This window comes from Lactuca virosa, chromosome 8 (assembly GCF_052849685.1).
Source record: "Lactuca virosa cultivar CGN04683 chromosome 8, Lactuca_virosa_CGN04683_v6, whole genome shotgun sequence".
NCBI classification, from domain to species: Eukaryota; Viridiplantae; Streptophyta; class Magnoliopsida; order Asterales; family Asteraceae; genus Lactuca; species Lactuca virosa.
In genome coordinates, this window is record NC_136433.1 from 22,037,117 (window position 1) to 22,052,810 (window position 15,694).

General features: G+C 43.3%; 1 protein-coding gene across 1 annotated transcript; it reads left to right on the forward strand.

The window, feature by feature from the left end:
- The first annotated feature begins 8,269 nt into the window (after window positions 1-8,269).
- On the forward strand, window positions 8,270-14,371 carry LOC145130160 (uncharacterized). Its single transcript, XM_079065002.1, has 5 exons — window positions 8,270-8,602; window positions 10,140-10,313; window positions 10,641-10,880; window positions 13,595-13,906; window positions 14,039-14,371. The coding sequence occupies exons 1-5, from the start codon at window positions 8,270-8,272 to the stop codon at window positions 14,369-14,371; spliced, it is 1,392 nt and encodes a 463-aa protein (XP_078921128.1).
- Window positions 14,372-15,694: the final 1,323 nt, after the last annotated feature.

Genomic DNA, 15,694 nt, shown 5'->3' on the forward strand with positions numbered 1-15,694 from the left:
TCTCCAAGATGTGATTACACGTAGACCTTTGCTTGCCAATAGGGCTTGAGTGACCTTAAACTTTTCAAGAACTTGTGGGTTAGGGAGAATAATTGGAGGAGGTGGAGGAAGTGAAGTTCCAAGAGATTTGGGATGATCATAGATGTCTGAACTAGACATCTTTTAGGAGATATTCAAGATAGTTGATTTAAAGTCCTTAATATAACACCCAATTTGAAATATTAAGGCTAGGACCCAACACAATACTTTATAACTTGGAATAGGGATGCCGTAATCCAAGCTATAGAATATTTGAAGGTAGGTGAATGACGATTCACCAATTTCCACCAAGATAAACGAAATGTATTATTAGGTTTTAATTGGTTTTGAAACTCCTAGATTCTTTTGAGATTCATTGAACTTTTCAAAGGCATGTTTCAATCTCGAGTGTGCCCTTCAGGTTTTGTGACTGGGATGTCGAGGATCACAAAACAAGGTGTGAAGTAACCATGCAAATTACTTGGTACCCTTAAGTGTTTACCCCTCAATCGATGTGCCGGTTAACCACACACGCTCCATCGATACTATGATAAACATTAAGTTACCCTTTGCCTACCTTGTTAAATACGAGTTAGTGTGCCGGTTAACCACACACGCTCCACTAACCGACTTAAACAAAGTGCAAAGTGTACTTTCATGGATTAGCACCTTATTCACATTTTTCTAAGTAACTAAGATTGGGTATTTATAAAAGGTTTAGTTACTTAGTATTTATCATTAATACTTTTAATGAAGGGAGAATTTATAGTCTTTGTCCTACCCGTTCGGCTAACGACCCTCCACTAGTCAAGGAAGCGGTGGGTGAGAGTGGACACCCATTAAACTGCCATTTTATAGGCAGTAACCTTATACCCCCTTATAGACCGGCTTCGTGAATGAGGCCTACTAACGGTAAGACTGACTTGCTCTTATACATATATATATTATTAACTTATAATATTATAAAGTATAAGGGTTGAATTTTAACTTTTAAAATTCTAAGGGCTAAACTTGGAATTAAAGTATTCATAAGAGAAAACTTTTCAAATTCCAAAACTTGAGGGCAAGTTTTGTAACTTTCAAAACTTTTCTATTCCATAACTTATGTGTTTAAAGTAGTTTTAGCATGAACATTACCACATCAAAAATAGGTTGCTTAGATTAATACAAAACATGAATCTTTTGACAATTAAACTAATACAAAACATGAATCTTTTGACAATTATCTTTGAAATTGGATTAGCATGAACATTACCACATCAAAAATAGGTTTATAAGTTCAAAAACAACTTAGGGTAATGTTCCTAGTCCATTTCTAGCCAAAACAGTCGAATATAAGCTGTCTGGGGTTCCAACTCGTCGAGTGCACGAACCAACTCGGCGAGTTGGATGCTTTTTGCCTTGGACTCGGCGAGTCTGCTGTGCAGACAGCACCAAAATTCGATTTTTCAACTAATTTTGCAAGTATAACAAGAAAACAAGCCTAGGCTCTGATACCATTGTTGGGTTTTGAGCATTCTAACACTCCTATGGTGTACATGCAACCCTAAATACCTTGGATCGATGTTTTCTCTAATATACATGCAAATGCTAATATTCCAAGGTATTACCCTATCTAGCATACAATCATAGATACTTGGGTAATAATATAGATAGAATACATACCTTTTGTAGTGTAGCTGGACTCCATGGGGCTTGAGTGCTTAGTGCCTCAAATGTGACACCTTAAATGGCTCACACAACATCAAATGCTCTTGGAATAACTTAGAGAGAAATCCACACTTCAAGAAATCGGCTAGCCCTTCTTTTTCACACACTAGTGGCCGATTTTGGTGAATAATATGATGCTTATATAGTATGTTACAATTAGGGTTACACCATGTAAACCCTAATTGTCATGACCTTTCATTTCCATGACCCATGGGTTAAGTAACCTCCATGGAGCATCCATGGAGCATCCTATGGGTTTAACCCAACTTGATTATCCAAGGAGTTTTGGCCCACTATATAAGTTATGGATGATTTACACAATCAACCCATATATTTAATTAGTCTTCTTTTGATCACATAATTAATTCTAAATTAATTCTTAATCAATACTAATTAAATATTATTATTCTTATTATTAATATATTAGAACTTATATTATATTAATACCCATAAGTGTCTTATTTCTCTCATTTAGTCTATCCAAGTGCATGATGCCATGCAACCCAAATGGACCATGCCTGGTCGAGTCAAGTACATACCAAATATAGTTATGGACTTAGACACTAATCCAACATACTTGTGGTCTGGGATCCTAGGAGGAGGACTTGGAATGAATGTTGATGCGGTGTGGAAGGTAGTATTGGGCCCGTACTACTGAAAACACCGGATCAGTGCGCAGTCTAAGTAAGAATCCTTTGGGTACTAAGGAACAAGTAGGGTTGAGTTATCGAGTGCGAGTATACTCGAGCGAGTCTCTGATATTATTATGTTGTGTTTTAGAGACATCATGGTTGGGACACGTCACAGACCTGAGCCGAGTGGCATGAGTGACGAGGAGCTTCGTCAGATGATCCACGATGAGGTGGCGGCGGCGATCAGGGCCGAGATTCCAGAGATGTTTAGGTCTATCAAGACCCACTGATTGAGACTTTCGATGAGCGGTACGCCGTGGTGACTGAGGCTGCTGCTGCTGCAGCTACTGCAGCTGTGGCTGCTGCCAGACCTCAGGGAGGTGACTCGTTGTTGCTTCGGGAGTTCAGCAACACGAAGCCACCAGAGTTTGATGGGACGCAGGATCCGATCGCTGCGATGAGATGGATTGCTGATATCGAGGGATGCTTCTACACGTGTTCATGTCCGGAGCATCTGAGGGTACGGTTCGCATTGAACCAGCTTCGCTTGGGAGCGAAGGATTGGTGGAAGTTCGTGACGGAGAGCTTCACTCTTGCAGAGATTTCAGCGGTGACCTGGGAGAGGTTCACCACCATGTTCAGAGACGAGTATGTTCCCCCGGTGGAGAGGGAACGGTTGGTACAGGAGTTCTTGACCCTCAAGCAGGGTACTGATTCGGTTACTGTGGTTACGAGGAAGTTTCATGAGAGGGCGGTGTTCTGCCCTGAGCAGGTGTCTACTGAGCAGGCACGTATGAGCCGGTATTTGGGCGTTTTGAGGAGGGATATACGGGAGTTCGTGTCGAATTCGACTTACCGGACATTTGCTGAGCTCCAGGAAAATGCCCGGAAGAGGGAGATTGAGTTGGAGACTCAGGCCAGGGAGGAGGCCGAGTCTCAGAGGATAGATCGGCGGCCGACACAGTCTCAATCGGCAGCCAAGCGGGCCAAGTCCGCTGATACGAGATCTGGAGGCCAGAAGGGCCGCACTTGCGGAAAGTGCGGCAAGGGACATGATGGGGTCTGTCGATCGGGTGCTTGCTACAAATGTGGCCAGGAGGGGCATATCGCCAAGGATTGCCCCAAGGGATTTATGGTTTGCTTTCATTGCAACCAGACTGGCCATCGGAAGGCCGAGTGCCCGCAGTTACATTAGGGATCAGCACAGGGATCTGCCCCTGCTGCTAGGGTTACCGAGGTTCGGCCAGTGAAGGCCGAGGTACCGAAGGCTCGTGGGAGAGCTTTCCAGTTGATAGCGGAGGAGGTCCGCGCAACGCCCGATGTTGTGGCTGGTATGTATTCTTATTTATTTATTTTATGTTGAGATGAGATATTGTGCTTATATGATGATATGCGTAGGTACTTTTCTTGTGAGTTCTGTACCTGCCTAAGTGTTATTTGACTCGGGTGCGAGTCGATCATTTGTGTCGATAGCATTTAGTCGGCACATCAGTAGCACACGAGAGGCGATGAGTCGACCTCTGCGAGTTTCCATAGCCGATGAGCGAGCGGTGTATACTACGGAGGTGATACGAGGATGTGTACTCGAGATCTTCGGTGTTGAGTTCCCGATAGATCTGGTCCCGATAGCGATGGGGGACGTGTGTGTCATAGTGGGAATGGATTGGTTGAGCCGATTTAGGGCTGTGATAGACAGCGAGCGACAGTTGGTGACGATACGAGACCCCAGTGGGGGAGTACTTACAGTGTACGGCGAGGGTACCTGATGTGGTTCAGCGTTCTGTTCGGCTGCCAGAGCGAGACAGAGTTTACAGCAGGGCTGCAACGGGTTTGTAGCCTATGTGATGGACACACGAGAGGCTGCTGGGAGGCCGAGTTCAGTGGATGACGTTCCGATAGTGCGCGAGTTCCCGGATGTTTTTCCCGAGGAGTTGCCGGGTGTGCCTCCCGAGAGGCAGGTAGAGTTCCGCATTGATTTGGTTCCGGGGGCAGCGCCTATCGCCATGGCGCCTTATTGCCTTGCGCCGCCAGAGATGCAGGAGTTATCCTCGCAGCTTCAGGAGCTGCTGGGGAAGGGGTTTATTCGACCGAGTAGCTCGCCATGGGGAGCGCCAATCCTTTTTGTCAAGAAAAAGGATGGTTCACACCGGATGTGTATTGATTACCGGGAGTTGAACAAGTTGACGGTCAAGAACCGTTACCCATTACCGAGGATCGACGATTTGTTCGATCAGTTGCAGGGAGCGTCTTGGTTCTCCAAGATTGATCTGAGGTCTGGATATCATCAGATGAGGGTGCGTGATGAGGATATCCAGAAGACGACGTTCAGGACTCGTTATGGGCATTACGAGTTCGTGGTGATGCCTTTTGGGCTCACCAATGCACCAGCAGCGTTCATGGATCTCATGAACAGGGTGTGTAGACCGATGTTGGATCGTTCGGTCATCGTATTCATCGACGATATACTGGGGTATCGAGATCTAGAGAGCAGCACGAGGAGCATCTGAGAGAGATTCTCGGGGTATTGAGGATGGAGAGACTTTATGCCAAATTCTCCAAGTGCGAGTTTTGGTTACGGGAGGTCCAGTTCTTGGGGAATCTCGTCAACTAGGATGGGATTTTGGTCGATCCGGCCAAGATTGAGGCGGTTATGAGTTGGGAGGTGCCGAGATCTCCCACCGAGATCAGGAGTTTTCTGGGATTGGCCGGCTACTATCGGAGATTTATCCGAGATTTCTCCAAGATTGTCGTGCCTCTCAGCAGGTTGACCCGGAAGGGTGTTGCTTTTTCATGGGGTCCGGAGCAACAGACCTCGTTTGAGACACTTCGCCAGAGATTGTGCGAAGCCCCTATGTTAGCCCTCCCGGAAGGGATGGAGAATTTTGTGGTGTATTGTGACGCATCGATATCGGGGTTGGGTGCGGTGCTTATGCAGAGAGGGCATGTGATAGCGTATGGATCGAGGTAGCTGAAGCCTGATGAGACGAGGTATCCCACCCACGATCTGGAGTTGGGGGCAGTGGTGTTCGCCCTCAAGATCTGGCGTCACTATTTGTATGGGGCTCGGTGTACCATTTATACAGACCATAAGAGTTTGAAGTATCTGATGGATCAGCCCAATCTGAACATGCGTCAGAGAAGATGGTTGGATGTGGTAAAGGATTATGATTGTGAGATCCTATACCACCCGGGCAAAGCTAATATGGTAGCCGATGCGCTGAGCCGTAGGGCGGAGAGTGCCCCGATTCGAGGCACTTGTATGAGGTTGACAATGATGACCCCGGTGTTGGACACCATTCGGGAGGCCCAGGCAGAGGCCGTGATACCGGAGAACCGCAAGAGGGAGCGGGTGATCGGGCAGGTGTCCGAGTTCGTGATGGATAGTCGAGGGCTGATGACCTTTCAGGGTCGGATTTGGGTGCCGTATACAGGCGGGGCACGTACCATTCTGATGGAGGAGGCGCATAGATCGAGGTTCTCGATCCATCCCGGGGCCACGAAGATGTATTTGGACCTGAAGAAAGATTATTGGTGGCCCTGTATGAAGAGGGATGTCGTGTGGTTTGTTGAGAGGTGCTTGACCTGTCGCAGGGTTAAGGCCGAGCACCAGCGTCCGCATGGCAAGTTGCAGCCGCTTGAGGTTCCCCAGTGGAAGTGGGAACAGATTTCCATGGATTTCATCACCAAATTGCCGAGGACCGCGAGGGGTGTCGATGCAATTTGGGTGATCGTCGACCGACTGACGAAGAGCGCTCACTTTCTTGCTATCAGTGAGAGCTCTTCTGCTGAGAGGTTGGCAGAGTTGTATGTGAGGGAGGTGGTATCGCGTCATGGGGTGCCGATCTCGATTGTGTCAGATCGAGATGTACGTTTCACTTCCAGGTTCTGGAAGAAGTTTCACGAGGAGTTGAGCACGAGGTTGCATTTCAGTACCGCTTACCACCCCCAGAGGGACGAACAGAGTGAGCGGACGATTCAGACACTCGAGGACATGCTTCGAGCATGTGTGTTGGACTTCGGGGGAAGTTGGGACACATACTTGCCATTGGCTGAGTTCTCCTACAACAACAGCCACCATTCTAGTATGGGTATGCCTCCTTTCGAGTTGTTGTATGGGAGGAGGTGTCGGACTCCCATTTGCTGGGGAGAGGTAGGGCAATGTGTGATGGGTAGCACTGAGATAGTGCTTCAGACGACAAAGCAGATACAGCAGGTTAGACAGAGGTTACTGACGGCTCAGAGTCGCCAGAAGAGTTATGCGGATCGGCGACGATCCGAGCTGGAGTTCCAGGTGGGGGACTTCGTACTCCTCAAAAGTGTCTCCTTGGAAAGGAGTGATTCGGTTCAGGAAGAGGGGCAAGCTGGGGCCCCAGTATATCGGTCCGTTCAGGGTGACCGCTAGGGTGCGCAAGGTAGCATATCGGTTGGAGCTACCTGCGGAGTTGAGCCAGATTCATGATACCTTCCACGTGTCTCAGTTGAGGAAGTGTATAGCCGACGAGTCGGCGATGGTTCCACTGGAGGATATTCAGGTGGATGCGAGCCTGAATTATGCGGAGAGGCCAATCGCAATCCGGGATCGAAAGATCAAGGTTCTGAGGAACAAGGAGGTGTCACTGGTTCAGGTCCAGTGGCAACATCGGAAGGGGTCCGAGCTGACCTGGGAGCCGGAGTTGGAGATGTGGGAACAACATCCGGAGTTGTTTGTTGAGCAGGACTTCGAGGGCGAAGTCTTATTCTAGTGGGGGAGAATTGTAACATCCGGATTCCCAGGTATCCTATTCTAAGTATTCTAAGTATTTTATATTGAATTCTAAGTATTTTATATGATTATCGTGTGAATGAAAGTATGTTTTTAAATGAAAAATTGTTTTGAAAAATTACGTTGTTACATACGAGCTGAGTACGCCCCGCGTACTCAACAGTTTGGGCTTCAGAGTTTTGGGCTCTTGGTTTTGGGCCATGTTGGACTTTAGTTGTCTTGGGCCGTGTTGGGCCATCAGAATTCTATTGTTGGGTTGTTGATATTTTATTGTAATCTCATGGATGAAGGCCCATGAAAGGGATTGGGCCCAATTTGGAAAATTGGGCCATATTTGGGCTTTGGGTGATTATTTTGGAATTTGGGCTTTTTGGACAATTAGATTGGGCCTTGGACTTGGGCCAAGTTGGGTAAAGGGTAAAAAGGCTCATCTACCTTAGTTTGGACTCTTAGTGTTAGTGGCCAGTAGCCAGAGGTTTATCTGTGGGATTCAGCAGTCTGAGGTGAGTTTCATCACTGTGTCTAGCGGATCGAAGGCACCAATGCCGGCCCATGGTGTATTATGTTAGGATGCTAGATGTCTGTGTGACTCTTGCATGTATATGTATTGGTATGTATGCTGAGCGGGGCTCGATGTCGGGCAAGGCCTGCTGACTGTATTATATGCTATTATCTTTGTGATTATCGCATGTGTTAGTAGGATTATGTGTTTGTATGTTGGACATGGCCCATTATACTCAGTGGGCGGAGCCCGCTATATTCAGTGGGTGGGGCCCGTTATTCGAGTGTGGGCGGGGCCCGTTGATTGACAGATATGTATACCGGGCGGGGCCCAATATGTGTTTATTTATGTATGGTATGTGGTATTTTAGGGAACTCACTAAGCTTTGTGCTTACGGTTTTCAGTTTATGTTTCAGGTACTTCTGGTTCTAAGGGAAGAGCCTGGGATGATTGCAGAGCACACACCATTCGATTTCGCATTTTGTGATTTACTCTAATAATGATAATGTATTGATAAAATTTGATTACCTTGGTTTTATGACAATGATATGGTTTACTGTTTTATAACTTTATTAATTTAAAAATGAAAGATTTTTGGGTCTTATTTTTGGGACGTTACAACAATACCATGAAATGTTAAGGATCATGGGGCAGTTTTATCAACACAATCTGAAAATGGATGAAGCCATTTATGTGGTTGTCATCATGGACAAACTGCCCCCTTCCTGGAAAGAGTTTAAACACTCTATGAAACATAACAAGGAAGAATTAACTTTGGTTCAACTTGGAAGCCATTTACGGATTGAAGAGTCTCTAAGGATTCAAGAACTTGACCACAATCCTAAAGGCAAGAACCAAGCTAGTTCCTCTCCTGTGAACATGGTGGATGGAGAAGGCTCAAAGAATCAAAAGAAGTCTAATGGTAAAAGGAAGTTTAAAGGAAAGGATGACAAGTCTTCTAATAAGAAGGAAAAAGTGGTTTGTTGGAACTGTAACAAACCGGCTCATTTCAAGAAAGATTGTCACCTTCGTAAGATGAACAAGGATGGTTCTGGTCCTAGTGGATCCAAGGATCCAGAAAAGCAACAAGGTCTGTAACACCCATAAAAATCACAAGAAATTTAAACTTTTTAAAACCAACCCAAATTCACAAATTGTTTACAAACATAGTTATGAAAACATTTTTGAACATCAGAGTCTCCCAAAATCATAAGTCATAAGCAAGAGGATGTGTACGGTCACGCCTTCACCTTCCCGCGGTCATCCGAAGTACCTGAAACATAACCCAAAACTGTAAGCCAACGCTTAGTGAGTTCCCACAAAGCACCAACACATAAACATATAACATATACAATAACTACATGTCGGGTCGAATCAACTATCGGGTTGGAATACCCCCATTCCCAATCAACCATCGGGTTGGAATACCCCATTCCGAATCAACCATCGGGTTGGAATGCCAATATACTATGGGTCCAGTCAACCATCGGGTTGGAATACCCCAGGCCCAATCAACCATCGGGTTGGAATGCCAATATACGACGGGTCCTGTCATCCTCGTGATGGAATACCCTCAGGCCCAATCAACCATCGGGTTGGTATGCCCCCGACCTATTGGCTTACGCACAAATCAGTAAAGCCTCAACCACCAACCAAATATGTGCATATATAACAGATAATCATATAAACAGTCTATAGACAGATCTACAGATCACTAAGCATAACATCATCATATATACCAGGGTACCGATCTAACAGATCACTACAATATGATAACATACTATCACATAACAGGATATCAAATCCAAAGGGCCAGCCTTGGTGCCTTCGAACCGCAAGTACATTGAGGAAAACTCACCTCATAAACTGGACAAAAGCTGATGAGGTCCCGACTCCGAATCTCAGCTCTAACCAACACCTGTTCCGCCCAAATGACCAATCTCCATCATATTCCTAAAATACCCAAATCCCTTAAGGTCAAACTTGGTCAAAGTCAAGGTCAACCTGGTCAAAATCCATAAATCAACTGAGTCAACCCAACCGAGTCAACTCAGTAAGCGTACGCGGGGCGTACTCTGGAGGTACCTTGGACGTACACCCAGGTACGAACAACGTAACCTCGAAACTTCCTTTTTATCCCATTAAGTGCTTAATATAGCGACTTAACAGGTCTAAATGCAGATCTAAGGTCAAAATGTCATTAAGAGTCATAAAGTTTCCAACTTTATGACCTTGCATGCTCAATAAGTACTTAATCCATAAAAACCTACCATCTTAATGCCTTAAGACTCTTCATAACATGCATGTGACAAAACCAACCACTAGGACTCCATTTTTATGACTTAAGACCCCTCCTAGGGTATGAAAGGACAACTTAATGAGTCAAGAACATGCCATGCTCAAGATCTAACATTTTGGGACCAAAAAGCATCATTAAGACATCCAAATCTAGATCTATATGATAAAGGGGTAAAGTTGCAAGCTTTATGCCTTAAAAAGGTTGCAAATGATGTAGATACCCCAGATCCAAAGTGCTTCACTCTTCCAAGATGATCTTGGCTTCCTTCCTTCTTCTAATCACAAAACACACACTCTTAGGCTTGAAATAGCTTCTCAAGGTGAACTAGGGTTGCAAAACGTATCAAGAGGGATGGAGGCTGATGAGGTGAGGGGAAATGAGGCCATAAGGGTATTTAAATACGAACTAAACCCTAAAAATTAGGGTTTCCAAATCTAGAAAGTACACCCAGCATACTACGGCGCACCCTAGTACGCTCAACGTACATGCATACGCATGGCGTACTCCCCCAAGGCGTATTTATGAAAATGCCACTTGGGCTATTTTTGCACACTTTATTAAACTTAGGGACCAAAGTGCAACATAATTAAATTATAGGGCTAAAATTAGAAGTACCTTATCATCAGGATGTTAAAAGATCAGAATTCTAATTTTATGCAGAATTTTAATTATGTGCATAATTATGTTTCTGTGATTTCTGAAGCATTTTATGTGTAGGATGATGATGTTGAATGGTGGGTTGATTTGGGTGCAACAAAACATGTTTGCAAAGATCTACATTGGTTCAAGGAATATCAACCAATTGAATATATATCTGTTGTGAAGATGGGAAACGTTGCAACTGAACCAATCAAGGGCTTAGGATCTGTTTTACTTAATTTTACTTCTGGGAAATGTTTGTGCTTGAACAATGTTTTATATGTTCCAGGGATTCATAAGAATCTCGTGTCTGAAATTGTATTAAATAATTGTGGTTACAAATAAGTATTAGAAAGTGACAAGTATATCTTGTCAAGACATGGTTCTTTTATGGGATTTGGATATGTATGTAATGGAATGATTAGGCTTAATATTAGTTATCCTTCTGTTGATAATTCTGTTTGCATGGCTTCTTCTAGTACTAGCAATAATTTTAATAAATCTAAATTATGGCATGCTAGATTAGGACACATTCATTACAAGAGATTAAAAGACATGTCTAAAATGAGTCTAATTCCTGCTTTTGATTTGCAAAATAATGAAAAATGTAAAACATGCATGCTAACTAAAATCAATAGACAATGTAACGCCTGGTTTCCTGGTATGCATTTAACTCATTTATTTATTTATTTTGAAAGAGGAACTAGACGAGTTGGTGGCCCTAACTCGTCGAGTAGAGGGAAGATTATGTGCGGGGTTTGAGCTATCTACTCGACGAGTCAAGAGCCCTCGACTCGGCGAGTAGATCGGTCAGAGTGAAACCCTATTTAACCTCTTGGACTCATTTCCAGCCTCCAAGTCCTAAACCCTAATCCACGAAACCCTAGAGCATTTTGTGAGTGTGTGATCCATTCTTGAATTATTTTGTGTGTTCTTGAAGCTAGAAGAAGAAGAAGGGACTAGAAGGTTCAAGGAGAAGATAGTAGATCCAGGGATTTCCTTCCATCCTCATCACTTTCTGGTAATCAAGTCTCTAACTTGAACATTCATTCAATAGATCTACTTACTTCCATTTTTATGAGGGTTTTGGTTCAAGAACCTTGGTCTTTGGGATTTGTACGTCCCAAGTGACTTACATTTCAGATCTGGGATCTAGAAGGGGTTCTATGGCATAAAGGTGCAAACTTTATGACCATGGAAGCCCCATGCAAGCTTAAAAGCGTTATTATGGTCTTTTTAGCCCTAAAAGGCCATGCATGGAAGGAAAGCTTGGAACTTAACGTGTCCAACGGATGTCCAAGGCCTAGATCTATTATAGTGTGCTTTGGTTTAAAGTTTTATGGCTTGTGGACCAAGATCAATGTTATAGAGAGTTAGGGTTTGAGTTAAACCCATTAAGAAGGACTAATAGCGGGTAAAGTTGGAAACTTTACCCTTAAAAGTGTATTCCCAGTGTGTAGGTGAAGTATGGAGTTTGGATCTGAAGGGTAGGAGCTTAATCCATTGAGATGGCTCAATCAGACAGAGGAACTCGACGAGTCCATAGAGGGACCCGACGAGTTGAGTTGGTTTGTCCCGTTTTAGTTTAAGGTAGAACTCGACGAGTTGATTCGGTAGATCACGACTATGAGTAGCCTGGGAACTCGGCGATTCGGGGGGGGGGGGGGAGGGGGGACTCGACGAATTAGATCGTGATTTCAGGTTCTAGGACTCGACGAGTTGACGGAGCAACTCGACGAGTTGGGTCAACCAGAAGGTTGACTTTGACCAGGGGTAAAATGGTCATTTTAACCTAAGGAGAATTATCAAGTTTTTGACTTAGTGTTATTGTGATAATAATAGTCAGTGAGTCGTGGGAGCAGCCGTCAGAGATTCCTCACTCGAGATTTCAGCAGTCAGCTTTGCGAGGTGAGTTTCCTTCAGTAGGAACGGGTCTACGACACCAAGGTCGGCCCGTAGTATGATATGTTAGTAGCTGAGAGTGGGCGGGGCCCGAATCTCATAGTAGCCGAGTGTGGGCGGGGCACGAATCTCGTAGTATTATTTGATTATAGATATGTGACTGCGTGATAGGAATAGATATACTTGTTGTCTGCATGATACTTATATGCATGTAGTAGCGGAGTGTGGGCGGGGCCCGAATCTCCTAGACAGTGGAGTGTGGGCGGGGCCCGAATCTCCTAGATAGCGGAGTGTGGGCGGGGCCCGAATCTCCATGAGAGTGGGCGGGGTCCGTATCTCCTAGTTGCATGTTATGTGTATGGTACGTGGTAGTTTGGGGAGACTCACTAAGCTTCGTGCTTACATTTTTCAGTTTTGGTTTCAGGTACTTCCGGTAGCAAATGGAAGAGCTCGGGATGATTGCAGTGCACACACCATTTGTTCAGCCTGGGATGTTTATACTCTGATATTTTGATATACATTGATATGGTGTTTGAGATATTATGACATGTGTTTTGGATAACTATGGTTTTATTAATAATTAAAAACGAAAATTTTAGACCGTATTTTTGGGATGTTTCAGACAACCTTTCGAAGATGTTGTTAGGGAAAGCAAGGTGTTGGATCTTATAAATTGTGATTTATGTGATTTCCATGCAACACCTTCCCTTGGAAACAAAAAGTATGGTTTTACTTTTATTGATGATGCATCTAGATATTGTTATGTCTATTTGCTACATTCAAAAGATGAAGCTCTTGATAAATTTAAAATTTATAAGCAACAAGTAGAGCTACATAAAAATAAATTAATAAAAGTCTTGCATACTGATAGAGGTGGTGAGTATTATGATCCAATTTATTTTGAATCAACTGGAATAATACATCAAACCACAACTCCATATACACCACACCAATATGGTGTAGTTGAGAGGAAGAATAGGACCTTGAAAGAAATGGTTAATTCAATGTTGTCCTATTATGGATTAAGTGAAGGGTTTTGGGGTGAGACAATGTTAACTGCATGTTACATATTGAACAAAACTCCAAATAAAAGGAGTAAGAATACTCCTTATGAACTTTGGTGTAAAAAGGTATCAAAGTTGAGCTATCTAAAAGTTTGGGGCTGTAGAGAAGTTGTAAGGATCACTGAACCCAAAAGGGAAACATTGAGTGAGAGAGGTGTAGATTGTATCTTCATTGGATATGTTTATCATTCCAAAGCATATAGATTTTATGTTTTAGAAACTAATGACTATGTGTCTGTAAACACCGTGTTAGAGTCAAGAGATGCTATCTTTGATGAAGAAAGATTTACATCTATACCTAGACCAAGGAACATGATTCATCAATCTTATAGCAAGAGTACTACTCAAGCTGAAGATGTTTCTGGTGGTGCAAGTTCTGTACCTGAACCTAGGAAAAGCACAAGAGCTAGAAAAGCGAATTCTTTTGGATCTGATTTTCAACTTTATCTAGTTGAAGGAACAAGGAATGAGACTATATGTCAACATCAATATTGTTTTAATATTGAGGAGGATCCAAAGACTTTTAGTGAAGTTATGGCTTCTAAGGATGTTCGTTTATGGAAAGAAGCAATTCAGGATGAGAGTGATTCTATTATGCAATACAATACTTGGGTATTGTCAGATTTACCTCTTGGTTGCAAGGCATTGGGAAGTAAGTGGATCCTCAAAAGGAAAACGAAGGTGGATGGCACAATTGATAAGTATAAAGCCATATTGGTTATCCAATGCTTTAGGCAAACAGAAGGCATTGACTTCTTTGATACTTATGCTCTTGTTGTTAAAATTTCCACTATTAGATTATTGTTAGCTCTTGCAGTTATACATAATCTTGTGATTCTCTAAATGGGTATGAAAACTGCATTCTTGAATGGTGACTTGGATGAGGAAATTTACATGAAACAACCTGAAATGGGTTGTGATGCCTGGTAATGAACATAAGGTGTGCAAGTTGAAGAAATCATTATATGGTTTGAAATAAGCACCAAAACAATGGCATCAAAAGTTTGATGATGTGATATTGTCTAATGGTTTTGCATTAAACCAGGCTGACAAATGTGTATAATGGTTTTGCATTAAAGGAGTTATAATTTGTCTATATGTTGATGATATGTTAATTTTTGGTACTGATCAAGGTGAAGTTGATCAAACCAAGAAATTCTTATTATCTAGTTTTGACATAAAAAACATGGGGAGTATGATGTAATTCTTGATATAAGACTTAGAAAAGGAAACAATAGGAGCGGTCAAGGGTTGTTGTGGGTATCAGTCAGGTATCAAAAAGTATATGTGGAATGTATGCATCATATTTCTGTTTGTTCGCAAGTTTTTGTTAGGGGATTAAACGAAATGTGGAAATTCTTATTGAGCATCTTTTCTCGTCGAGTCGGAGGTTGGTAATGGAATGGCAGAGAGTCAATGGTTATTTAAAGGTTTTGGTACATCATATAGATTTGGATTGGGAAAGGTTAGCTATCGACTTGTTTTGGGGATCTTTTCTGTATGCTTTGTGGTGTCTCCACTCAGGGACTGGGGGTAGATTCATGGATGGACACTCATCAGCCTTAAGGAAGAACTTATGAGAAATTTTAGGGATGGCCATTTTGGGATGGCTTTTGGTGGGAACTCGCGTCGAGAATCGCGAGTGTATCCGTGCAAGGCCTGTAAGTTAGGGAGATGTGAGTTAAGGAATTGGTATATCAAGGCATCAGCTGGAGGGTTGGGAGTTAGTTCATGTGTTTGTGCTTTGGGATGGTTCTATCGGTATGAAGGTCAGGCAGGTCATAGGGTTTTCAGAATTATAGCAGCTACGTATCATTCCGATAGTTAAGGAAATTCATGTCATGTATCTCATTGTGTTCATGCAATTGTTATCATCAGGAGTTGAATAGATAGTTTGATGGATAACTCTCATGGATTTAGCATTTGTTCAGTGAGGTGGTCTGTCAGGGAGTCAGACCCATTTCGAGCCTTGAGGTTTCAGATAAGGTAAGGCTGGTTTGCTGCATGGGATTATGCATTCGTCTTCTTCTGGTTGAAAAGATTTCTTTTGGGTTAGTCGCCTTCGGAAGGTCATTGCATGTTCATGGTCGTGGGAGTGCCCCTCGGGATGTCGGGCTTTCCGGGGATGGTAAGGAATGACTTCGAGGACGAAATCGAATTTAAGCG